General features: G+C 37.5%; 1 protein-coding gene across 11 annotated transcripts in view; it reads left to right on the forward strand.

Annotated features, from left to right (window-relative positions):
- The window catches only part of DOCK7 (dedicator of cytokinesis 7), a 150,160-nt gene that overhangs the window by 85,221 nt on the left and 36,972 nt on the right, over positions 1-27,967 (forward strand). For 7 of the 11 annotated variants that reach the window (XM_060773636.2, XM_060773637.2, XM_060773641.2 and 4 more), the window contains exons 15-31: positions 4,308-4,425; positions 5,386-5,456; positions 7,757-7,895; positions 9,512-9,613; positions 9,827-9,913; positions 10,378-10,609; positions 11,218-11,382; positions 12,542-12,711; positions 14,860-14,952; positions 16,216-16,305; positions 18,083-18,178; positions 21,104-21,244; positions 21,418-21,531; positions 22,366-22,536; positions 23,354-23,493; positions 25,715-25,884; positions 27,578-27,732. In XM_060773636.2, coding sequence (XP_060629619.2) covers positions 4,308-4,425; positions 5,386-5,456; positions 7,757-7,895; positions 9,512-9,613; positions 9,827-9,913; positions 10,378-10,609; positions 11,218-11,382; positions 12,542-12,711; positions 14,860-14,952; positions 16,216-16,305; positions 18,083-18,178; positions 21,104-21,244; positions 21,418-21,531; positions 22,366-22,536; positions 23,354-23,493; positions 25,715-25,884; positions 27,578-27,732 — 2,254 coding nt within the window. The remainder of the gene's footprint in view (positions 1-4,307; positions 4,426-5,385; positions 5,457-7,756; positions 7,896-9,511; positions 9,614-9,826; positions 9,914-10,377; positions 10,610-11,217; positions 11,383-12,541; positions 12,712-14,859; positions 14,953-16,215; positions 16,306-18,082; positions 18,179-21,103; positions 21,245-21,417; positions 21,532-22,365; positions 22,537-23,353; positions 23,494-25,714; positions 25,885-27,577; positions 27,733-27,967) is intronic. The other 4 variants (XM_060773647.2, XM_060773648.2, XM_060773649.2 and 1 more) reach the window with 2 other exon arrangements.

Below are 27,967 nucleotides of genomic sequence, written 5' to 3' on the forward strand. Positions count from 1 at the left end.
ATTGAGACTCTGTTATGGAATCAAAGAAATCTCATTGGAAGACAGTGTGAGAGTTCTAATGATCGTATGTTATGCTTAATCAGATAAACTATGATGAGATTTTTTTTCCTTTTTGCCTATAGACAGTTCCCTTTTGTACGAGATGCTATGTCCAGGAATCTTTGCTGAATGACTGTGGGACTTGGTTGAACCGTGGTTAACTGTTGTGTCCATGTTTGCACAAAATAAGAAGCTGTAGCTAGTGGAATAGAAGCCAAAAGTACCAGATCCTATCTGATCTTGGAAACTAAGTAAGGTCAGTTAGTACTTGGATGGAAGACCACCAACACATATCAAGTGCTGTAGGCTATATTTCAGAGGAATGAAATGTAAACCACCTCTTGAGTATCCCTTGCCTAAGAAAGCCATTTGGAATTTATAAACTTGAAATGAACTGGACTTGAAGACACATAAACACACATTGCTAGTGGAAGATGCCTTTATTTGTATGGTAACTCATGGAAGGGTCATTTTTACTGGCTGGAATAGTAATAGTAGCAGATGATGATCATGGTGGTGGTGCTAGTAGTGGTGGCTAACAGAGTGTAGAGGAATGGGCTGGCAACACTTTACAAAGACAAATAAGGGAGATGTGGTAGCCTTTAAAAACTAAATAAGGCTTTTTCTCACAATAAACCTGTTTTTGGGTACAGTTACTTCATCCAGTTACACTGACCTGGATATGTTCAAGGCCATTTTTCTCCCACACATAGAGTACTATCACCATTAGGTCAAGATTCTGTTTGCTCAGCTCCCATCCACCTCTGGTGAGCAAATAAATAAATGTTAAATAGATAGAAATAAATTATTAACTTTTAAACCTACATTTGATAAGAGGAAAGTGTAATTTACCCATGAATTAAATAGGTTTAAGTGGCAAATAATGGGTTGGATAGTTGCTCAAGCAGAAGATCACAATTAATTAAAAAATTTAGAAGATGATGTCAGAAAAGTTGTTGAGATTGGGGATTAATATTCAAAACAAATCCTCTCTCCCATGTGCTCATTATACTTATTCATTCACCAAAATAGTATTCAAATGTTTTGTTATGTGCTGTTTTGGGGCTTGTAGAGCGCCAGGAGTGAGAAATAGCAAGAGGATAGACTTGCTATTTCTCACTCCTGGACAAGCAAAATGGTACATTTAGTAAGTTAGCACCAGAGCTTAAAAACATTACTTTTTAAACTACAATTCCAAGAATGAGCATGGTCAACTGTACTTTTCAAAGGTAACTCTTTTAAGCTCTTAAAGGGAAAAAAATCACATCATTAAAAAAAGCAATTGGTTTGCAACTACCAGATTCGTTCAGGAATGGGCAACATACAGCCTTTGTGTCACAAATGGTACTAGTCTGAATTTCTTGAATATCTCAGCCTCATTTGACTTTTCTGCAAGGAAGCAATGCAGATCTCTAGTGAAAGCAGTAGGTCAAAATAATGGAAAAGAGAAGACATAGTGAAAGAGAAGAAGGGATTGCCTTTCCTACTTTTAGCTTTGGTTCCGATCATCATCAGCATGTCGAAGGAAGACCTATATTCTACTCTTCAGTTATGTAGAAGGTTAGGGTCAGATCTGTGAGTTTCACTTTTAAAGATTTGGTTAATATGTTCTGTGTAGGAATCTCTAAATGAAAACTCTATGGTCGGCTTCCACCAGATATTAACAATAAGAGTCATGCTGGATTACCTAGATTCATGGCGGCAACAGGAAGTGCATTTGCTATGCATTTGGAGCACCTGGTGGTGCAGTGGGTTAAACCACTGAGCTGCTGAATTTGCTGACCGAAAGGTTGGTGGTTTGAATTCGGGGAGTGGGGTGAGCTTCCGCTGTTAGCCCCAGCTTCTGCCAACCTAGCAGTTTGAAAACATGCAAATGTGAGTAGATCAATAGGTACTGGGCTGGTGGGAAGGTAACAGTGTTCCATGCAGTTATGCCGACCACATGACCTTGGAGGCTTCGACAGACAATGCCAGCTCTTTGGCTTAGAAGTGGAGATGAGCACTACCCCCCAGTCGGACACGACTAGACTTAATGTCAAAGGGAAACCTTTACCTTTATGTATTTGTAGGCTCTGTAGCTCAACTCTATGCTCAAGTCCCAGTAGAAGTTTATCATGGAGTGGTGCTGGAACATCTAGAAATTTCTAAATAGGTGTTCTCTCAAATAAAAAAGAACCCTTTTATTCACTGATCTTCACCTTCTGAGGCGGTCCTAGCCTACAATCTATTGGAACAAAATGTTTGTTATTATTACAGTAGGCTGTAGGTTAGGACCCCCTCAGAAGCCAAAATTAACTGAAATGACCCTGCCTTCAAGTCACCAGAAGAAATAATGTCACCAAAGGAGATGTCTGATAATATGTCTTGTCCATTTAAAGACAAACAGGGTCCACTAACCTTGTAAGCCTGTAGACGATCTCTGTTCTTAATGCAGAGATCATGCTTTGAAATACATTTAAATTCCTCTCTTAAGTCACTAATAATACTTAATGAAAGTTTTATGAGCAAAGTACATTTTAAAATAAATTTTCATATCCATTTTTATTTGAAAAAGCACATCGAGGAGCCAAATGTATTCATGCCAGAATGAAATAATTTAGGAGAGCCACAAAAGAATAAGAGGAAATCCTTCAGCAGCTGCCTGCAGAAATAATAAAGAGAACATTGATTAAACAAGGTGACCAATGGGGATGAAATTTCGGCGCCTAATTCAGCATGAAGGTCTTAATTTTGAAACAGGAAGAATTGCCTGTCCAGAAACTTAACTTTATGCAATGCATGAAGGCAAGAGATAATGTGGTCCATGGTCCTCACAATTCAAGGATCTGGAATTGTATTCTTGCAATAGAATGAACCTTCCTGTGAATAGGGATGGATTGGATTCAGCCCACAGGAATGGGGGTCATAGTTGAGCAGCAGTATAAGGCAATGAGGCTGTACTTCTTATGTATTTGCTGGAGTAAACGTTATGGATAATGTGACAATATTTTAGCTCAGTTTGTAAAAAGCTAAATATGAAAACTTTCACTTCTCATATTAAAACGGACACAGATTTAGTGAAAATGTGAGCATGCAAAATTTCCTCTTCCATGACTGCTTGGTTTTTTATTCTGTCTTTCTTATATGTCATCATTCAGTAAAACACGAGGAAACCAGCTAAAAAGATGAGTCAAGGGTACTCATCTTTGTATTGCCATAATTGGCAGATGCAAAAACAAATTATGCATTTCATCCAACTCACTTGATATTCACATACCGTATAGGCAAAATCTACCTGATATTTGCACATTGCTCCCATTCCATTTTCTTTAGTTTATCAATCCAAACTGCCAGCCTGGACTGCCACTGTCAGTTTCCCCTTAACCTTTACAAAACTACACCCTGCATCCTTGTCCCCAATAAGTAGGAAAAAAAATCTTGACCCGAAGAGAAAAGATCAATAAAATTCTTCCTAGCCTTCATTTTGATATTGTTATTCAGAGGTAATGCAAGGTTTCTAGATACGCAGAAAAAGAAAACGTATGCAAGAAGACCCCTCTCACGAAAGCCTATCCAAACCTATCTTATGAATAGGTCAACCTTTGCCTTGCAGTGTCATGAACACTTACCGAGAATGTAAACATTTTAAAGACATCAGTTGCAAGATGTTCTGTCTGACCATTCTTTGCTCTAGCCATCAAATCCAAAAAATTGGCAGGTCCAGGTAAAGGCTGGCCCTTTACCTATCCCTGATATATAAGACATAAATTTACTTTATTTATTTACTAGTGTATACATTATGTTAGCTATCTCTATCTACCACAAGAAAATAACAACCGGATGAGTAATTATGTACTGTAAATAGGCATTTTCCTCCATTGAGTAATAGAAGTCTACTGATAAGATACATAAGCAGAACATGAAAATCAGGAGGCTATTTAATGCAAGTTCTGTTTCCATTGTTTCAATATGTGCATGTTTGGATGTATTTGCATGACACAAGGAAATTAGTATGAGAAGAAAGGAATAAAGCATAATTTGATGAGAACAGCACTGAAAGAACAACTCTGTAGTTACTTGGAAGCATTTCTGGCTTACTTCAGTTTGTTTACTTCCTATGAATTCCATTTAGGACTTCATCAAAAACTTTTCTTGGTCTGAACTTACAGAATTTTGCCAAAGTGCTCCAAAAATAATACAGTTTTGATTACAGTACCACCTCAGAGGTTTCCAAACAACTCAGTGCCTTCCATCACATAATGGGTTTGACTTTTTTTTTTATTCTACAGAAATCTTCTCTATGTCTACCCTCAAAGCCTTAATTTTGCCAACCGACAAGGATCTGCTCGGAATATCACTGTGAAAGTCCAGTTTATGTTTGGAGAGGATCCAAGCAATGCAATGCCGGTATGGTGCTTGTACTTGTGTTTTATTCCTTTTTCAGTCTTAAGGCTTTAGTAGTCTTTATGTTGGTTTTTCTGTGTACCTTCTGCAATCCTATTTGGTCTGTGTTCCTTTTGCTTCTGTCTGCATTCCCAGACCAAAAATAGAGTTTAAGTGGAGTACAAAGCAGATTGCTAGAATCTTTAAATTACAGCCTGTATGTGACCCCCACCCCTGGAGAAAAAATGGATAGAAATGGAAATGATGGAGGCTGAATGCTGTGACTGGGAGACTCCCAGATCCTCGCAGTTTTGCACTGTTGTTTTAAATTGGAGGAGGGTGCAATTTTTTTGCACACAGCCCCCCCCCCCCCCAATATTACTTGTACCCCCCCCCCCCCCCACCACACACACACTGCCCTCTGTCTTTGTGTCTTTTACAGTAGCAGTTCATCTTTTGAATAGTTCACAGGTTCCTCTGCAATGAAACAAAAAATATTAATTTTCAAAAACTAGAAGCAGTCTTCCATTTTCACTTCCATTTTTTGGAAAATGATATAGATCTGGAAGGATGACAGAGCAGGAAAAAAAACCCCTACTGAATCCACCAAACAGGCTTACTTCAGGTTTAGATGGATAGATGCGATTGTGTTCCCTCTAGTTTTTAACCTTTACTCCTTCAAGTTTGTTTATTTATTTATTTATTTATTTATTTATTTATTTACAGTATTTATATTCTGCCCTTCTCACCCTGCAGAGGACTCAGGGTGGATCACAATGTACATATACATTGCAAACTATTTTTCCAGTCACATTTTTTCTATTTTGGTTGTTTTTTTATATCGCTATTTACACTGTTGTACCTAATAGAGTATACCAGAGAAAGAGAGGATCTCACTAAAAATATTAGCTAAAGGTTTATTAGCTTGATATCCAAAGGTCATGGAGAGAACATTCAAAGGTCTCATTTTGTTCACTTTGGCAGGTAATCTTTGGGAAGTCCAGCTGTGCTGAATTTTCAAAAGAAGCATACACAGCGGTTGTTTATCATAACAGGTAAGATGCAGAATATGTTTAATAACTTACTAGTTAGACTTCATGTGGCATTAAGTACATAATATTGTAAAATCAGGTGTAAGATAATTGTGGCTTGCTCAGTTAGCACTAACTACTAAAGTATCAGAATCACAGGTTTGTGAACAATGGCATGGTACCATAGTTTTTGCAAATGAGGTTTACAATTTCTGTGGCAGGGATACTTTAAAGCATTTGGATACTTTATTTAGCACGTACAGCCCATTTATCGATAGATTCAGTACAATATCTCCAGTTTCACTCATCTTAAAAACTATGGGATCCATACCAATTTAGCATTTCAAATAGTTTATGTAACAACATTCCAAAAAGTATCTCCCCAGTAAGTGTTCATTGGCTATCTAGGTGTTGCAGTGCAATTCTATGGCATGTCTCCGGTTCAAGTATTGTCAAAATATTGTCCTGTAACTGTATATATGCAGTGTATACAATTATTCCTCTTACAATTCAGAAGGGAAACTCTGGTCCATGAGAAACTGAATTGCCTTCAGAACCACCTGCATCCTACCACAGCCGAAAAATTCACTAGCACAGTGGGGGGGAAAATATGAAAAAAGCCATATGTTTCCCTTAAAAATAACATGCATGAGGAATGTGAACCTTGTTTTAAAATGGAACCACAATCCCTGATAGGTTTAAGGAAGATACAAGATGCTTCTAGATCACCTATGGCTGCGTTAACATCATGCACACAAGGAAAACATCACACCGATAAGCGTAATATGTTTCATGTGGAGAATCTGAAATTTCAGTTTTGCAAAGCATGACATGTTGGACTTTACATTGGCAAAGGCTTACTGATATTTTAATTTAATCAGAATTGAAATAATAGCTTGATTGGTATTTTATTTAAATGTCTTGCATGTTGTATCTTCTATTTGATACTGAAATAAACTAGTCAATAATGCCAAATTTAGACAACTTCCAAAAAAAATATATCCTGTAAGTTTTTGTATGTTATAATCAGGTTCATACATGAATATAAAACCATGCTTTTTGATGTAATCCAAAGCTAAAGACTTTATTCTGGTCTCTTGTATCAATTGACTTGGGAGGTCTATTTTTTAACCTGAAATATGCCCAGACATAAGTCGTGACCTTCAAGCTCTTTATTATGAGAATAAGCACATAAAGGGAAAAAGTGGTTTAGGACTGATGCCAAAGTGCCATAATCCTATTAAGGTTTAGAGTGTCCAAATCCCGTTTTAAATTTCATTTGGCCTTTTCAGGGATTTGTTGTACTCTTGACTTTTAAAGCACACAGAGTATAAATCTTGTTGTAGTCCAAGTATTCTAGCAAAATACATAAAACATGGGCTTAATAAACTTTTGGTAATGAGGGTAACATTCATCTAATACATGGGATTGAAAGGATCTTTTGCCTCCCCAATGGAATACCAGAGAGAGGACCTTTTTCTCCTTCCCATGGGTGAAAATAGGAGCAAGTTCACTATAGTTTTGAAATGCCAAGACCTCATGGGATATTAGCTCAAATCTCCTTCTGAGCTTGTAGCTAAAGAACGAAGAAGAGGGCTATTTCTTCCTACCACTGTCTGGTGCCTTGGAGTTGCTCCAAACCACCATGGCAGTGAAATATGAGACAAACCACCACCAACCAGTATAGGTGTCAACTATGCAATTATGATACATCTTGGAGGGGCTAGAAGCATCTTGGAAGTGTGAGTAAAGGTATTTTTGTAATTTATTCTTCCTTTTTAAAATAATTGTATATTAGTGGTCCAAACCAGTGTTCTTTTCTGTATACAGAAATAATATTAAGAAATGTGCTTGTGTTTTTAAAGTGAGGCCCAAGATGGCTTCCAAAACATTGGAGGAATTTCTATCTTGAAACTTCAAATAAACTCTCTTCTGCAGTGTATTCAAGATGCTCTTATTTTTTGATCTACCACATGTTTTTATTTGTTGATATTTTATTTCCCTTTTGGAACTACCAATAGGCCATCTACCCACATCTGTTATCCTGAGTGGGACAAAACTCAAGATCCTTTTAATTGTTGCCAATAGGGATTGAAATCAGAATCTTCTGCATGCAGAGCTTCTCCTCTGGCTCTGAGTCAAGGTACCAGAGTGTCATCAAGACATTATTGATTCCATGAAGTTTTGATCGCCACACATTTTTTGTTTAACCAAGGCAGTTCAGCTCTGGGAAAGGAAAACATAAAACTAAGTTATCTAGACCTGCTAAGTTTGATATTTACTTATCTATCTACCTTATCTATCTATTTTTTATCTCAAAACAGATCTCCGGATTTTCATGAAGAGATTAAGATAAAACTGCCTGCAACATTAACTGACCATCACCACATCCTTTTTACTTTTTATCATGTCAGTTGCCAACAAAAGCAAAACACCCCTCTTGAAACTCCTGTTGGATACACGGTAAAAGCAGCTATGTCCAAACCTTTTTCCTTTGGTTCTTTATTTCCCTTTCAGTTTTTAGCCATGTGGAAGAAAAGATCAAGTTTGAGTGTGCTCAGTTTGTACCAGTCATTTTAATAAGAGGCTTTGGAGCAACACTGCCAGTTAAGTCAAGTCTGGTATCACTGAAAGATTAGCATTCCATGTCTTGGCTGAAACCGATCACTCACTATGAACACCCTTTCAAAAAAAGTACAGTTGGCACAGTAGTCTCAAGTGTGAAAATTCCTGGATATCCCCAAAACCACCAGCTTCAGAGCTGAATCCACTGAAGAGATTAATGCCATAACAATCCCTTTACCAAACATGAAGCCAGATTGAAATAGATCTGGAGAATCAGTTTAATCCAAGACCTCCTGGAGCTAGAACGTCAAAGAATCTGTTACTGGAAACTCGCCAGAAATTATTCAGTAGGATATGGAATTCAGAAGCATTTTTCAATACTGCCTCCTTCAGGCACACTGGAACCATGTCTTGCTGCAATGAAGTCCACAATTTGTCTTCCACACTCTGTTAGTTTCATCCATGACTTTTAAGACTTAGGACACTTAAGGGCTCAATACACAAATAGGTTTGTTTTAGCTGTTTCAAGGACTTTGTTCACATGCCAGCCTTGAAAAATAAACATTATCACAAGACAAGCAGCCAGCAAAGTTGCATCTATTAAACCTGTATTAATTATAAAATCCAGGTCAGAATGGATACAAGCAATGATATTGTTGTTATTATTGCTGTCATCATCATTGTCTCTATTGTAGAATCACAGTCTGCAAGGTCCACTGAATCCAACCTGACCAGTGGACATTCAATTGCTGTTTATTATCCTCCTCCTCATCACCCCTTATCATCTGCCTCCTCGTTTTATTTATATCTTAACACTTCCTCAGCTCTAGGACTTTGTATTGTGCTGTTTGGTTGTAATGGACTGAACTTTTCAGTATCAGAATGAAACACTATTCAACACTAACTTGAAATGTGGTTCTCTTTATCTGGTTTCAAGTTTCTTTTATTGCATTTTCCTCCACTCTTTTTTGAAATGGAAAACATTTTCATTTTGGTTTAATTATAAGTATAATGTTTAGAGTTTCAGACAAGGGTTTGGGAGATCCAGATCCTAGCCTTCTCAAAGCCATGAAAGTCATTTGGTGACCTTGAAAAAAATCACAATCTCTTTGCATGATCTGTCTCAAAGGCTGGACGCTATGAGCCTAGGAGAGTTTTGCATATTGAATGGAGTAAATTGATTAAGAAAGCAAGATAGAAACATAAATAACAAAAATCCTTGCATGTATTGTAGTCCTGTGATCTAACTATATTCGCAAATGGGTTTTTGGGGGGCTATATGGCCATGTTCTAGAGGCATTCTCTTCTGACATTTCACCTGCATCTATGGCAAGCATCCACAGAAGCAGTGAGGATGCTTGCCATAGATATTCCCAAATCCTTGCATGTATTGTAGTCCTGTGACCTAACTATATTCCCCCTGGTAATATTTAAAGGACCCCAAACCACTGAATGAGCTGAAGGCGCCTTACATACTGTTTATTTGACATTATGTCTTCTCTTCCCAATTTAAGTGGATACCCATGCTCCAGAATGGGCGGTTAAAGACTGGTCAGTTCTGCCTCCCTGTTTCCTTGGAGAAGCCACCACAAGCTTATTCTGTGCTTTCACCAGAGGTCAGTTATTCTTTACACTAATGTGTCTCAGCAAGGCAATTTATTCAATAAGATGTCTGAATGCAAATATTTAAAAAGATTCTCATATCATCTTCAGTTGTATTGGGTAGGATGAATGTCTTGGCTACGAATACCTGAACTGTATTTCTGTTTTATTGTCCATAAAGAGACTCAAAAGTGGTTTTTATTGTGTATATATTGCTTTGTTATCAGGTACAGCTTCCTGGAATGAAGTGGGTGGATAACCATAAAGGAGTTTTCAATGTAGAAATCATTTCTGTGTCAACCATCCATACACAGGTATATATTAAGAGGCAGCAGTATTTAAAGCTGAACTGATATATTTGTTGACTTTTCTCATAGCACCTGTTTGGATAGACAGTATTATGGGGTCCCTCCATTCCCAGGTGCATGTTGTGGGTTTCACTCTGCCACCAAATTCCAGCTGCAAACTTCAAAAAGCTCTTTGAAACATAATCAAGGGTTCTTTGTTTTGTTTTTTTTTAAGAGTTTTTGTCAATACTCTTTGCCACCAAAATTTGATTATTTGATCTGGAAAGGGCTGGAAAAACATCCTTTGTGGGCCACTTGTAATTCATTTGGGGCCCACAGGCTATTTATCTGCTTATGAGCACACAGCAATAAGCGCATGTGTATGTGTGTTCTTCTTTAGCATCAGTTAAATGAATCAGGTATTTAAAAAAACATAAATGTTTTAAAACAGCACAACTTAGTGTATAATGCTTGACTTTTTGAATATATAGGATCCTTACCTCGACAAGTTTTTTGCACTTGTTCATGCCCTGGATGAACATATGTTTCCTGTACGGATCGGTGACATGAGAATAATGGAAAACAACTTGGAAAACGAATTAAAGGGCAGTATTTCAGCTTTGAGTTCATCCCAGCTGGAGCCAGTGGTGCGATTTCTTCATCTCCTGCTTGACAAACTGATCCTTTTGGTTATACGACCTCCTATTATTGCAGGCCAAATAGGTATTTTATTTAAAATTTTCAGTTTTCATTAAAATATAATTCAGTTTTAATTGAAATTTTGGATTTTACAGTATTTCAGATTTTAAAATTTGGGATAATGGATGCTCAACTTGTATCTCTTTTCAGTATTTCATAGATAAAATGTTGATTGTTCCCATTTCATTTAAGCCATGGTTTCGTGTATTGTTTTGATTATATTTCTGAAAATATTTGTGACTCATGGTGTGATATATTTATAATTTTTGGCATTTAATTCTGTGATTTTTAAGCATGTGATCTATTTTAAGTAATTCTTAATGTTCGTGATATAGTAAAAATCAAATATACCTCGTAGGAATTGTACTAAATTTCTTGTTTGGAAGCAATAAGCTCTTCAAATTCAGACTATTCAGATTTCTTTTAAACAGTAATCATTCAGATATTTACTGCCTGTACTGAAACTCATATTTCCAACCACATTTAAGATACTGTATAGATGATATTTATGTTTATATTCTTTTTTTAAACAACCACTTATTCTTTGTCTTCAAAATTTGCTGCTATGATAGTGAAACTACCAACACTAATCAATAGCCTGATGCCACATTTTCCCCTCTATTTTCTTTTAGTTAATCTGGGACAAGCATCTTTTGAAGCCATGGCCTCTATTGTTAATAGGCTGCACAAAAACCTAGAAGGAAACCAAGACCAGCATGGCAGAAACAGTCTTCTCACATCATATATCTATTATGTTTTTCGTTTACCAAACACCTCTTCCAATTCACCGTCACCAGGTATGTTCAATTTAAAAAAGCTTTTACACTGAAAGATTACAACTGAAGGGCATGATTTCAGGGGTTAACTGAATTATAGATCATCGGGGTTTAACCCAGTTTAAGGAATGGGAAATGTTAGGATACATTGCACATTACCATGGGTGGCATGATACACTGGGCAGCTGTTACGTTTTGCCAATTTAGCTTTCCCACCACAACTTCTCATGTTCTAACTGTTACAACCATGCTTAACAATCCTCAGTTTCTAGAAGTAAATGGATATGTAGGCAGGGGAATTTGCAAATGTCAAAGATCAACTGTACAGTGTATTTCCCTTACTATTGAATCAGTGCAGAGATCTGTACTGGGAGAAGATATTCCAAAATAAAAGCCCTGTGTGGTTTCCAGATAAACTTGAGGAGTAGTAGTAGTAGTAATTGTTGTTGTTGTTGTTATGTTTATTATGTTTATTTGTATCCCATTTTATCTCTCCCAAAGGAGACTCACAGTGGCTTACAGTTAAAAGCATGACCACATAATTTAAAATATACAAATATGCAGACATTAAAACAGAATTAAACATAACAGTATTAAAATTATCAGTTAAAAACCATCAAAACATATTCAAAGCTATAGCCTCTTCTTGTAGAACACCTATTGCACAAAAGTTTAGTCTTTTTGAAGATCTAATTGTAATAAAATTCCAAAACTGAAACATAAAATATCTGTCTGTTATTGTTGCTGAATTTGTTGAGATTACTAGCAATCAAAGAGGAGCTACCATATTTATTCTAGTCTAATGCTCATCATTTTAGGCTAAATTACATTGCTAAAATTGAGGTATGCATTGAATTCAATGATGTGTTAGAATCCCATCTGCCTGCGCTGTTGGGCAAGAGATCCTAGCTGGGAAGCAAGGAGGAAGAAGCAGCAGTGGCTGCAAAAAAGCTGATGGGAAGGCCAGGAGGGCATGGCTTCCCATCAGCCATTTTGTGGCCATCACTACCTCACATTACATTCAATAGCATTTTTTTTGTAATTCACTCCTTCAAAACTGAGGTGCACATTACATTCAATGGCTCGTTATACTCAAGTAATTATGGTAATTTTTTAAACAAAAGTGGAGTACAGATATTTTGGCTTGTGTATTATGTATTAATTTATTTAATTGTTTTAGGCCCTGGAGGTTTAGGAGGTTCAGTACATTATGCTACCATGGCTCGTTCAGCCATCAGACCAGCAAGCCTGAATTTAAATCGCTCTAGGAGCCTCAGTAATAGCAACCCTGATATATCTGGGACTCCAACTTCACCTGATGATGAAGTACGGTCAATCATTGCCAGTAAGGTAAGAATTGTGCTTTATGTGAGAGTAACAGCCAATGTTTTTAATGAATAGAAATTAAACAAGGAACCCTGTTCGGTCCTCGACTATACTATCTGACACAAATTGGATACATCAATCTACAACATACCAGGATATTCTTATGTGTCAGGCAGCTCATCCAAAGGGAACCTTTGATCATAACCAGATTGCATCTCCAGATGCTTGTCTCTGCAAGGACAGTGTCAACAAAAGAGCAAGACTCTTCATTGTAGAATTCTGACCTTTAATTCTTCCTTCCAGCTTAAAATACGTATTTTATGAGCCACTTTAAAAACGGTTTTACACCCAGTTGTATGAAAAATCAGCCAAGACACTTTATTTTTTAAGTCATCGCCCCATTTGTATAAAAGGGCAGGACAAAAATGGAAAGATCACAGAATTTAATAATTTCTGAATGATTTTTAAAAAGTCTTATGCCCAAAAAGAGACACATGTTGTTCTTTTAAAACATTTAAGGCCTTTGACTGGGAGAGCATGGAATATTTAAGTATCCATTTGATGGTCTTGCTTAATTAAACCACCTTGACCTTTTTGTGAAATGCCTAAGGGAGCGATGTGCACATGGAATTTACCTAGGATATGATAAGTTTTACGTGAGCTGCCTGGCTGGAGTAATTTGGCAATAAAAATGGATAGCAGCTTTCTTACAGAAACTTATTCTGATTTTTAATCAGCTGAAAGGAGTAAAACTATATTATGGATCTGATATTGCAAAATTCTTAGCATGCTGAGGTCAAGGGCAACTCTCAATTTTATTTTAAAGTTTGAGGCTCCATGGTCTATCCCAAACACAAATTTACTGTATGAAATTCTGGATTGGGTCCAAAGTTATATAACTAGTCATGGAATAGATCTTTCCTGCCCCTTCGTTCCCCTCAACTCTGCAATTTTTTTGGTTAGGAGAACTTCTGAATAGAGTCAAGTGAGTTTCAGTGTGAAGAATACCTGGTCCACCATTAAATAGAGGAACCTCTTTAGCTTTCACAATATAAATGACCACATTTTTTCCAGGGCCTGACTACAAAACTGTGATCTGAAGAAAACTAACCTTTTAGTAACTGCAAAGTGGCTCTTGTTGAAATCCAGCTTGCAGGTCTCATGATTGTTTCCTGTTGTTGAAATTTATTTACTGTGAATTTCTCAGATCCCATATATGCAATCATATTACTTCATGGTTTATAAACTTCCCCTCTGAGGCCTGGGTCCTTCATTCATTGTTTGACAGCCAGTGTTTTGGTCTAACTGAAAAAATGCCAACAGTTGACTTCATACGATTTGCCAGTATATGAATATGAGAGACCCTTAAATTAGCAACTGAGACTATCACTTTGCAGACATAGAGTTATATGTGCATTGATGGGACAGATCACTAAAAACATATTTATTTATTTATTTATTTATTTATGACATTTATATGCCACCCTTCTCACCCCGGAGGGGACTCAAAGTGGCTTACGAGATATATATACGTATAATATATTATATTATTAGCATAGTACAATATCACTATTATATATTACTATATTATACTATACCATTACATTGTAATATTATTAGTAATATTACATGTCATATAAAATATATAATTATAATATTGTATTATTGCTGTTAGATAGTGAGTAGGGAGAAAGCTACACATGGTTATATACACATTTTTCTCTCTGAAGTGTTAAGCTGCAATCACTTTTCCAAATCCAGAGTAAAGTAGTTGTGTGCCAGTCTCTTTGAAATCATTAGGACAGTGTGACTAACCATTCATTTCTGTGTTTTGTAGGGTTTTATTTATGGCAGAATAAACATTACTAAAATGTGTAAAAATGTACAAAATGAAATAAAATTACAAAATATTTTCTGCAAATGCATCTATAGGCACTGTTGGGTTACTTGGACAAATTACTTGTTTTACTTGGACATGATGGGAAAGTTATAGAAATAATGATATAGATTAAAACCTAGGTGATTTTTAACAGTACTAATTGAAGATATGTTTGTGCTCAGTATGTTCTGGATTTCTTTGAAATAATTAGTATCCCTGCATTTCCTATACTATGTGGCATGCAACATGTAACATTTCTTTCCTTTCCCTACTGCTTTCTATTATATGCCCAGGGTTTGGATCGCTCCAACTCCTGGGTAAACACTGGGGCTCCAAAAGCCACTCCATGGGGATCCAACCCCAGTCCAAGTGCAGAGGCTACACAGGTGGTGTCTACATCAGAACTTCCTTTTTCTGTCCCACCCCACCTTGGCTGATATCACCCAGAGACCATCATCTTGTCCTCTTACATTGACACATTTCCTTATCTCGATTTTGTTCATTTCTAAAGAGTCCATGGTCCTGTATTATGTTCCCACTCCACCACACTGCATGAAAAACCACCAGTTGGCAACACTCTGTTTCCTGCTTTGTACTTAAAACATTGTGGTCTACTCCTATCCTGTATTTATTTTACCTATAGCTTTTATACATCATATGGCTCATATTCCCAATGGCATCAGATGCTACAGATCCCTGCAAAATCTGTATGCTGGATACAATCTTGGTCCTATACAGAGTAAACCTGTGGAAATCAATCATTGTAAATATAATTCTCCTATTGATTCCAGTAGGTCTTCTCTAAATATGATGAAGCCTAACCAAACCTTATTTATTTTTGTATTTTTATTTTGAAGCATCATTAGTCATTTTAACCATTTTCATAAAACATTTTCTTCTTCTTTATTCTGCAGTCATCACTTTGTCATGTGAATGATTCCATCATTATCTACATTAGCTATCTTAGCCATAACATAGTGAATCTTGGATACTTAAAAAGGTGTCATAAGATAACACGCTTGGTTGCAAAGCGTGCTTGCTTCTTAACATTGCATGATTATTTATTTTGTGGGATTTTAAAAAACTTCGATCACACCAGTGGGTGAAATGAGTTGAACATACCTCTCAGATTTCTCTTTTAAAAACCTGAATTCTTATCTACAATATGAATGTAATATAAATGAAAATGCATTATTAATACTTAAAACTAAATTTAACAATAATAACATTTCATGTTACATTTTATGCCTAAACCAAGCTTATTTGATTATAATTTTGGGGCTAGTACATTTAGTTAGGCTGGCAGGAATGGCACTGATACCATGAAATATACCATATGCTTCATATGCTCTATGCCAACATCCTGCAGTATTCTTACATAACAGTTTCATGCTTTTCCCAATATATATATTCTTTATGGGAAGGATAAATATTATGCATGATACTTTAAAAGAACCCTACTCTCTAAAATGTAGAGTTTATATTCTAGACTTTTTGTCACTTTGTTTTAATGAAATCTACACATGGCAAAGCATTTGAAACTCGTACATCTCTGTCTTTTTGTTGATGTCCCTTGTCCCTGAGCTGCAAATGTCATCCCCAGCAAATTTTAATGTGCTGTCATCATTCATTCATTTCCACCCCTGTAGGCTACAGATCGAAGTTGTAATCGTATGTCTTCGCACACAGAGACGTCAAGTTTCTTACAAACATTAACAGGACGATTACCAACTAAAAAGGTAGACTCTAGTGAAGACAATTTGATATTTTGTGGCAGGGCAAGGAGGCTCTGTTATGATCAATTGGCTCATCATTCAGCATGTCCTGCATTTGTATCTTAATTTTGAGAGTATTGAGTCAATTGGAACTGTTACTACTCAGTTATTTCATTTAGAAAGGCCACTGACATTAAATTACCTGGATTCAATCCAGAAAAATCATGGGTGTAATTTTGGTAGATCTCTTGAAATAATTACAAAGGTTAAACAAAGGTACAAGCAGTGTACCACTTACTGAATGATGTCTATTTTTTGTAAATTCCACTTGTGAAAAGAGACATAATATCATTCTTCTGGGGTTCTCTGCACTTGGGAAAGTTACTTTGTTGAACTTCAGCTCCCCAAATCTCCCAGCCATACCATATCTATGCCGTATCAGGATTTGGGATCTAGCAAAGTATTTTTCCAAGCTCTGCTTTAACAATTCCCTAATTTCCCTTTTGTTAATTTCTAAGTAGAGGAAAGAGTATAATAATAATAATAATAATAATAATAATAATAATAATACTTTATTTATATCCCACCACCATCTCCTGAAAGGGACTTGAACGGCTTGCAAAAGCACATAGTAGCGCAACAGAATACACAAAATACAGTGAAATACATATAAGGATGTCAAATTACACAGAGCAAATATATATAAAACAGCACAAAACCCTTTCTACTTTAAATAAAATACTCAATGAAATGCAGCAATAGCTGCAGATTAAAATACAGCCATATGTTTTACAAATAGAGATAATGCTTTACTGTTATTTTCCTAGGCTTCTAGAAGGTTGGGTCTCCTCAATTTTTCACGAAGGCAGGAAAATGACAGACATTATAAGCATTTTTTCCTCTAAGGCATCCAGCAGAAAAAGTATTTTCTTCCTCTGTTTCCAGTCATGTTTCATGAGGATGATAGTGGAGAATGGAGTTGTTTGTTGTTGGTTTGCTTCAAACCCTTGAATAAGTAGCTGGATGTTCACTGCAACCTATCACGTTATTCCCATTACCTCAGCGCCTTTTAAAAAAATGCCTGTCCATGTGCAGTTACCCATCCGATTGGTCCCTTTGTATGCCAAGAAAAGAAAGGAAATGAAGGAAGACACTGCTACAGTTACAAGAATTGACAACTTTCTAAATTAATTAATTATAATTAATTAGGCTTAATGTGTTTTTGTAATCTTTGTCAGAAGCACTGTGAGGTAAAACAACACAGTGCATTTAACTATGTAACAGAGAACATAATACTGAATCCAGTTTTGGTCATTCCTGAAGTAGACCTGCTGAATCAATTGCATTCAAGTAAGCCTTAAGTTGAATTGAATTCAGTAGATCTGCTATAATCCTGTTTCAATCTGTATTTACCTCATACAGTTTTAATTCAGTGAACCTTTGAGGCTTTCCTCATCTAGTTTCTACTAAGAAAAAGCTAGACAAAATGTTTTAGAAGAGACACAAGGATCAAACATTAAAAGGATAAAAGAGATGAAAGTTAATATTGACATTATTTTTTTCATCAAAATGATGAGAAGTAAAACATTTTTCACAAACACTACACCTTGGTTATGTAACATTGTTGAGTATTTCATCAAATAACATTTATTATCATTGTTATCTTCACACATTTTGTTTTGCTTAGTGTCAGCCTTCCCTTATTTGTTCATTAGGTGGTTGTGGATTTTTATGGTGAAGGGATTGTATTTTGGGAATGATTATGCAGCTGACAGTGAAATCTGAATTTGAATCTGCCTAGCTTTTTCATGAAGAACTGGCCCTACAGTGGGTTGTGTGCAGTGGAGGTGTACGGGAGACAGCTCTTCAACAGGCATGGTTCTTCTTCGAACTTATGGTAAGAGACCTAGAAAACTGTTTAAATGATTTTTTCTTTATTTCCTATTACTTTCATTGATTTCCCAGGTGATAGTTTGCATTTGTGTTAGTAATGCATTTAAAATGCTCACAAAATTAACTCCAATTTGTGAATATTGAAGATGGGAGAAGGTCAATAAATAGTATTTTTAAAGACATTTCAACAAAGGACTTCATCCTAAGCTACTTGAAAAGACTGCATTCTCCCATATGAGCCTGCTTGGACTTTAAGATCTTCATGGGAAATGTTTCTCTAGTCCTGCCACTGTTAGAGGTTTAGGACGCAAGCAAGAGTAATTTTCCTATTCCTTCTTCCAGTTTCTAGAACTTCCTCTGAAGGCTAGGTATATTCCCTCTCAAATATCATTTGGCAGGCAATCCTTTGACATATAACCTGTTTTCCTTATATGAAGATCGCCTTGGTATGGGAGAATCAACGTGGCCTGTGAATCACATGGAATCACATGATGACAATTTGTGTAGCCATTGAACTCCCTAGAATCCTCATTCCAGTTCCCTGAACCCAACCATTGTCTCAGAGGATCTCTTTTGACCCTAAGGGGAGATAGGAACACAGCCCCAGAAACAGCTGAATAATGGTTCTTGTAGGTTTTTTCGGGCTATAGGGCCATGTTCTAGAGGCATTTCTCCTGACGTTTCGCCTGCATCTATGGCAAGCATCCTCAGAGGTAGTGAGGTCTGTTGGAAATAGGAAAATGGGTTTATATATCTGTGGAATGACTGGGGTGGGGCAAAGAGCTCTCTGCTGAAGCTAGGTGTGAATGTTTCAGCTGACCACCTTCATTAGCATTTGAAGGCCTGGCTGAGCCTGGGAAAATGTTCTGTTGAGAGGTGTTAAGATGTGCCTGGTTGTTTCCTCTCTGCTGTTTTGCTGTTACAATTTTAGAGTTTTTTGATACTGGTAGCCAGATTTTATTCATTTTCATGGTCTCCTCCTTTCTGTTGAAATTGTCCACATGCTTATGGATTTCAATGGCTTCTCTGTGTAGTCTGACATGGTGGTTGTTGGAGTGGTCCAGCATTTCTGTGTTCTCAAATAATATGCTGTGTCCAGGCTGGTTCATCAGGTGCTCTGCTATGGCTGACTTCTCTGGTTGAAGTAGTCTGCAGTGCCTTTCATGTTCCTTGATTCGTGTTTGGGCAATGCTGCATTTGGTGGTCCCTATGTAGACTTGTCCACAGTTGCATGGTATACGGTAGACTCCTGCAGAGGTGAGAGGATCCCTCTTGTCCTTTGCTGAACGTAGCATTTGTTGAATTTTCTTGGTGGGTTTGTAGATTGTTTGTATGTTGTGTTTCCTCATCAGCTTCCCTATGCGGTCAGTGGTTCCTTTGATGTATGGCAGGAACACTTTTCCTCTGGGTGGATCTTCATCTTTACTCTTGTGGCTTGTTCTTGGTCTTGCAGCTCTTCTGATGTCTGAGGTGGAGTATCCATTGGCCTGGAGAGCCCAGTTGAGGTGGTTCAGTTCATCTTGGAGGAGGTGGGGTTCGCAGATTCTTTTTGCAAGCCACGAGAGTAAAGATGAAGATCCACCCAGAGGAAAAGTGTTCCTGCCATACATCAAGGGAACCACTGACCGCATAGGGAATGAACAAAATCTGGCTACCAGTATTAAAAAACTCTAAAATTGCAACAGCAAAACAGCAGAGAGGAAACAACCAGGCACATCTTAACACCTCTCAACAGAACATTTTCCCAGGCTCAGCCAGGCCTTCAAATGCTAATGAAGGTGGTCAGCTGAAACATTCACACCTAGCTTCAGCAGAGAGCTCTTTGCCCCACCCCAGTCATTCCACAGATATATAAACCCATTTTCCTATTTCCAACAGACCTCACTACCTCTGAGGATGCTTGCCATAGATGCAGGCGAAACGTCAGGAGAAATGCCTCTAGAACATGGCCCTATAGCCCGAAAAAACCTACAAGAACCTAGTGATTCCAGCCATGAAAGCCTTCGACAATACATTAAGCTGAATAATGACTGAAATAACTTCTGAGTGGCCATGAAAGTGATGATCAGCCCATTGGAAGTCACCACCAACTGCTAGTGTATGCCACCTTTGGCTGTATGTAGATTATGCCCATGGCTGTATCATCTACTTAGCTACCTAACTATATTAATTACAAAGCTAAGCAGTGTCTCCCAGTCTGCACTTACTCAACAGCATCCTCTGCAAGCAGCAAGAGTCTGTTTCCCTATTAATTGGGAAGCATCTGACTGATGTTTTCTATCACTTCCAATGAGGGATCTCTGGTGCAACAATCAGAAACTGGCTCCTGTCACAATTCCCTCTGAAATCACTTGCTAGGGTGTGGAAATGTCAATCAGTTGTTCCTGGTAACAGGTCCCTGTTACTCAAATGAGGACAGAGTGACTTTCATGGTTCTATATATTCCCTAAACTAGTGATCACAAATGCCTAACTCTAGAGTATCCATTTATATCTGCCTGTGTAAATTCCAGCCAATTTCTTTTGTTGATGTATTTTTAAATGATTTAGTATTTTATGTTAAATAATTTAATTGCCTGCTTTTGTAAAGTGATCACATAAGGACTTTATGGTTGGGGATGTGGGATTCTTACTATTCTGGGATTATATGGTGAAGAGGAAAAGAGAGAAAACATCTGTTGATATAAAAAAATCAGCAGCTCAAAAAGTAACAGATAGACACAAACACACTCATAAAGAAGGGGGTTGCAGAATGTTTTTCACCACTTGAAACCCATGGAAATAAAAATTTAGCCCATCACCTGAGAGGATGAATCTATAGCTATTGTAACTGTTAAATCTGATTTAAGAAAAAGTATGAAATCACAATACTCTCCGTGGCTGACCTTTTTCTGCAAGTGACTGTAGTTGGTAATATATGTTCCCTCCAGGTGAAAAGTATGGTACATCATTTGTATTTTGCTGACAAACTCGATGCGCCAAGGAAGAATCGTTTTCCAGAACGCTTCATGGATGACATAGCTGCTCTGGTCAGCACAATTGCCAGTGATATAGTCTCCCGGTTTCAGAAGGTAATAGAAGTAATTCAGCTGTACTGTTGTCAAAATTTAATCCCTGATCCTCCCCAAAATAACTTCCAAAAGTATGACAAGTTATCGGATCAGGACTGTAGTATGAAACCTTAATATTAAGTAATGCTGTAACTTTGTTCTCCCCCCCCCCCTCCCCGGCTGTCCCACCATAGGATACAGAAATGATTGAAAGACTCAACACAAGTTTAGCCTTCTTTCTCAATGATCTGTTGTCTGTCATGGACAGAGGATTTGTATTTATGCTTGTGAAGGCTTATTACAAACAGGTAAGGCTACAAAACTTCAGGTAAAAAGAGATGTAAATGGGGTGGGAACAGATTGCATTAAGTGAAAGCAGAAAATTCTTGGCAGAGAGAGGATGAATGTTTGTAGCACTTTGCTAGTTGTGGAATTACAAGACTGTGGCTTTCAGCATTTAAGATACATTTATGGCATGCTTTGTGTCTTGCTTTTAGGGAGGAGCCAGGGTCTAGAAAAATAATTTCCCTAGACATTCTCAGGGAACAAAACCTTGTCTAACTTTTGAACCTCAAAAAGGCTTAGACCATTTGCTTATTGGACCTGGGAGAGCTACAATACCCCCACCCACACATGTTCTTTTAACAAAACAGTTGGCCATAAGAGTTAATTTCAGCAGGTTTTCAGGCTTTGTGATAACACTTACATCCTTGGGGAAGGGGGTAAAACATTTTGTAAAACTAAATGTAAACAGAATATAATTGCAGGTGTGTGTATGTATCAGTGTTTTAAATCATTCAAACCCCCAACCCCTGGGTCAATGGCACAGATTTGGTGAAATTAGCTCCCATGGCCCCTTGTGGATATGAAGAGGCTGTTTTTAGTTGTTCTTTTTGAAAACTTAAAATGGCAAGGTACACTATAGGCCAAGAGTGAGGAACCTACTTGAACCCTAGGGCCAAATTTCAGTTGTGAATATAGCAAAAAAAAAAAAAAAAAAAAGGGGGGGGGGAATAAAAATGAAAACTGTTTTGCATTTCTGCCTTGTAGGAAATCCAGGATACATTTACTCTGCAATTTGAGGGTAACATGTATCATTATAGCTTTTAACAATATATCATGTTTTCTCCCATGTTTACAAGGTGTCATCCAAGCTTTATTCCTTACCAAATCCAAGCACCCTTGTGTCCTTGAGGTTGGATTTCCTTCGGATTGTGTGTAGCCATGAGCACTATGTCACTTTGAATTTGCCATGCAGTCTGCTGACACCCCCTGCATCCCCATCCCCATCGGTGTCCTCAGCAACATCTCAGGTGAGCAACATATCAAGGGATGTCCTAGAATATACTTGGTTTGCCTTGGGGAGAAAATACCCTGGTGGGTATACTATCCCATGAAGGTCAGAGCCCTGAGACATTTTGATTAGCAGGATTGTAACATTGTCTGCCACCTACCTCTTATGGAAGGAAGAAGCATTGTGTAGTGTGGAAGCTAAAAGCTCCTGGCTCCTGAAGAGCCCCACTAGACACATAAACTTACTCTTTAAAAATAGCATGATTTTCAGGCATTCTGTGCCTTCATATGCATGCAAAATGGTGTAGATGTTCTATCATTTCAAATTTAAAAGAGCCATGGCCTTTGCAAAATTGACATGTTAAATACAAATTAAGGAAGGTGACAGCAAATTTATTTACAGAATTACATGGTACAGTCACTCATTCATTCATTGGTAGAACACAAAAATATGAGTCATGATTTACAAACTCCACAAGAAATGTAAGGTTTGTTTTCCTGAAAAAGCATCTTGCATATTTTCGTCTATGCTCTTGAAATATTGTTTGTATTTCAAGTGTGGCTTCTGCAGCCACATTGCTTCCCAAGCAAAAATATGGTTCATCTAATTTATATCTGTTTTAATATGTGTGTGTGTGTGTGTGTGTGTGTGTGTGTGTATATATATATATATATATATATATATATATATATATATATATCTCTCTTACCCACTTCTCCTCATGGTGGGTCACACCACAGTCAAAAACACGCAAATACTATAAAATGTTGCCCATTGCCTGAGCTGTAATACATATCATAAAACCTAGGAAGGACAATGTTTATTTCTCTCAACAGAGTTCTGGATTCTCAACAAATGTTCAGGATCAAAAGATTGCAAATATGTTTGAACTGTCTGTGCCTTTCCGCCAGCAGCACTACATGGCGGGCCTTGTGCTTACTGAGTTGGCTGTCATTTTAGATCCAGATGCAGATGGGTGAGTTTTTTAAATTGTGTCTAGCCAGTTAGAATAATTCAGAGCAGACCTGATGTCTCACAAGCAGGATTTTGCCTTTGGCAAGGCTGCAGTCAAATGTGATATTAGAGGGGAGAGTAAAGAAATATGTTCTTTCTCAAGTCTTTCTTGAGGTCAGCAGCTTTTTATATCTATTTAGATGGTTGTCTTCAGCTCTTGCTTATCACAGACAGTCTTTTAAATACAATATTCTAACCACAGTGGCACAGACAGTCATGTGTATTGAACTCTGGATGGCAACTTCTATGACAACAGCAACATAAAAATCCACATATTGTTCTGTCTACAAATAGTTTCATAAGGATCCATTCATGCAGGGAGATCTAGATAATTAATTGTAATTTTATTAAGCTTTGATTGCTGCAGGCCAAATAATTGATTTCAGCTCTGAAGAGCATGGTGTTTCATGCATGATGCTCTTTTCGATTCAAAAAAATGAAAATATCATTTGGAATTAAATGTATCGAAGGAAGATCAGCTTACCGAGTGACTTGGGTAAGTCTCACTCTCTCAACATGGGAAGAGGTCAAAGGCAAAATTCACTCTGAACAAATCTTGCCAAGTGAACCCCTTTATAAGTTCACCTTAGGGTTTGCATAAGTCCGAAATGACTTGAAGGCATATGACAACAAAAAAGTCATGCAAATAAAAAATCTTAGTAAATATGCATATTTTGCCAAGTTTTAAAAAGCATGATCTTCCTACTTTCTCCTTCACACTGAAATAGTGCAGTTGTACATCAAGATCAGTTATATCCCGTAATGTACAACTTTCACAACCCCACCCCCAATAAAACAATGTATTGTGCCACTAACACACACATAACTATTGAAGAAACTTGTCATTGTGGTAATCATGATTTGTGAATTATTGGTAACAATTTATGCAGTTGCTACCCGAATGCCTTTTGTGTTGACATGGTTTCTGGTTGACTGGAAAACCTGGTTTGGTGCACAGTAAATTAAAGGACAGGGATGCATGTAGATAACCTGTAGCCCCATGATCAGGCTGAAGCTGTCGTCAATCCTAGCTACCATGAGCCATGGTGAGAAAATATGGGTTAGTTTCTGTTCATTCTTTTGTTTATTATTTCATACCTATGCATCATGTGGTATAACTATTTGGAGCCCCCGGTGGTGCAATGGGTTAAACTCTTGTGCCGGAAGGACTGCTGACTGACAGGTCAGTGGTTCGAATCTGGGAGAGAGCAGGTTGAACTCCCTCTGTCAGGTCTAGCTCCCCATGCAGGGACATGAGAGAAACCTCCCACAAGGATGGTAAAACATCAAACATCCGGTTGTCTCCTAGGCAACATCCTTACAGTTGGCCAATTCTCTCACATCAGAAGCAACTTGCCATTTCTCAAGTCACTCCTGACATGAAAAAAGTGGTATAACTGACTTGTTTTAGGTGCTAGGATTTGTTCCTCTCTTGTACAACTACATGCTCCACGCAGTATATCCTGTGTAACAAGACACAGTGCATATTACATGCAAAACTTTAATTTGTCTGCATTTAGGACCTTCTTTTGCAATAGGGTTAGGCTCCAGTTTCTCAGATGAACCGACTGTAACCCCAGATGCAGCCACCAAGGCAAAGATGTGGAAGTGGAAGCAGGCAGGAAGAAAAGAGGTGGAGCTAAGAGGCAGTGGGTATCAATAGTATCAGAGTAACAGAACAGAATTGTGGTAGGAGAATGGGGGAACTCTAGAAGCACTGGTCACTTGTGTCCACATAATGAACTTAGGGTACAGTTAGGATTTGGAGTAAAAGTAAATGTGTTGACAGTAGTTCATCTGACAAAGAGTCCACTTTCTCTGTCTGGAGGGTATTAACTCCATTGATTTAATGGAACAAATACAATAGACAGTTCTTATTTATGTTCAGTGTCTGTTTCTAAGTATTTGAGAACCCTTGGCAGATATCAAAGCAATTTGAAATTTATATACCCTATTTTGAATAAAGCCAGAATCCCATCAGGTAAATTTTAAGGCCATAATTCTGTGATTTTAAATGAATGGGGACAGGTTTATATATTCTATTGTCACCAGGAAACTGAAATGTACACTACCCATGAGGCCCCGTGATAAAGAATTCCTTTCTAAAATGGGTGTGTGTTTACCAAGGCTTGTTTGTTCTACAGCTATGAAGTAACCCTTCTGATTGTACTCAATTTTAACAGTTTGTTTGGATTGCACAAGAAAGTCATCAGTATGGTACACAACTTGCTATCTAGCCATGACTCCGACCCACGGTACTCTGACCCTCAGGTAAAAGCCAGGGTGGCTACACTCTACCTGCCTCTGATTGGAGTAATCATGGAAAGTGTGCCCCAGCTATATGATTTTACAGGTATTTTGTGCTTTTGTGTATTTAGAAAAATAGCAAATGAACACTGCCAGAACTTTGTACCTTTGCTTAAGTACTGAACAAGCATTTTTTTAAAAAAACGAGGCCCTGAAACTGCTGCAAATATATAATTGCTTGAAATGTCCATCTTAATATTTTGAATTCAGCTACACAGGATGAATCAAAACACTTGCAAATGCCTTTTTTGGCCTCCATTGAACTATCGGTAGCATGATATTTATCGAATCTTAAACCACTGCTTGTAAACATGACTTCTTGAACTGTAACCCCAGAATCCCATAGCCATTACAACTGGTTGGAGGATTTGGGGAGTTGTAATCCAAAGAGTAATATTTCTAAACTCTGCTTTATGCCAGATTATGATTCAGAGCATTGGACTGCACTTTCTGACATTTAGTCTTTGCCTATACTTTTATGAGAGTTCAACATCACAGTTCTATTTTTTTTATGTTAAGCATCTAAAACCCCTAAATTGATTATAATCAGCAGCATTGTTTTCAGATTAGGATTTAAAGGAGCCTTTAGGGAAGATGCTATCAGTGAGATCCCCTCCCAGAGTGGGTTTATCTTATTGTCATTCTCACAACTTCTGTGAAGAAAATAGAATGCATGATATTTGTTTGATAGGTGCAATTCCTTTGCATTGATTCAAGATAAAGACTGCTTCCACCCCATCCCCCTGCGCATATATATATATATGTATAGAGAGAGAGAGGCTCCGAGTTACAAACATCTGACTTACAAAGGACTCATAGTTAAGAACGGATGTGAGACAAACAGGAAGTGAGAGAAATCTGCCCATCAGAAGGGAAATTCACTTCTGAAAGTATTATTATGGCAGAAAGCTTTGTCACCAATCCTTGTTTCCAAACCAAGCCAAATTTTCAAAATCCAATTCTCACAGGGGCAGGAAGTGAGGTAGAATCTTCTAAACAGAGACACAGACAGCAAAACAAATACCACAAGTTTTTCACCCTTCCCTATGCTTTCCAAAGTTAATATATATATATATATATCTTAACGTTTTAAAAAGTTTAACTCCAGCCTCCAGCTATATATATATGGCTGGAGTTAAACTTAAAAAATGTATTCGCTCCAACTTACAAACAAATTCAGCTCAAGAACAAACTTACAGAACCTATCTTGTTTGTATCTTGGTGATTGCCTATACATACATACATACATACATACATATATAGAGAGAGAATATAATGTAATAAGACAGATAGTGTATGTGTATAATTTGTATCCCTCTAGATATTATTGGATTTGAAACTCCCGTTAATTCTGGTTAGTTTAGCCAATGGCAATACAGAGGACTTTCCACTACTGGATGGCAACATGGGAGTTTCAGTATGGTGAAAAAAGAAATCTAGATGCTCCTTTCCCTGGTGTATAAGATGCCTACCCTTATCCAACTACCCTGGTTTGGATAGGGTAGTGGAAATCTGAGGCAGCTTCATATGTTCATAACAGGAAAGGAAGGGGATTGGGTTTCACAATACATACTCACCATAGTCATTCTTAACTTATTTAGCTTCAGTTTAATGCCAGGCAGTTTACTATCCCCCCCCCCCCCCCCCCGCCGCCCCTTAGTTAAATGAACTTCTTAAGGAATACAAAGAAGATGAATGTTTGCAAACATTTTCATTTTGATGGGTTTGTGTTTATACAGAAAGTCACAACCAGCGTGGAAGGCCCAGCTGCACCACAGCAGAGGACTATGAAACTGAAGGCGGGAGCATGATAAGCCAGACGGTTGCCATGGCCATCGCAGGAACCCCTGTCCCACAGCTCACTCGGCCCAGCAGTTTTCTTCTCACGTCATCGGTACAAAAATACTGTCGTTCCTCCAGAACAACTGTGAATAGATACATTTACATATCCTGTATGTGTAAGGCACCCAGCGTGGTTAGAAATTAGGGGTGTGAACAGTTGTGATTAATTTTTCTTGTGGGCTTCATAGAACAAGGGAGTGAGTAGGAGAAGGTGACAGATTATGCTGAACAAAACTACTTCTGTTACTGTGTCATAATATTTTTTTTACCACGTCAAAAATGTGAAC

This window comes from Anolis sagrei, chromosome 4 (assembly GCF_037176765.1).
Source record: "Anolis sagrei isolate rAnoSag1 chromosome 4, rAnoSag1.mat, whole genome shotgun sequence".
Classification (NCBI taxonomy): domain Eukaryota; kingdom Metazoa; phylum Chordata; class Lepidosauria; order Squamata; family Dactyloidae; genus Anolis; species Anolis sagrei.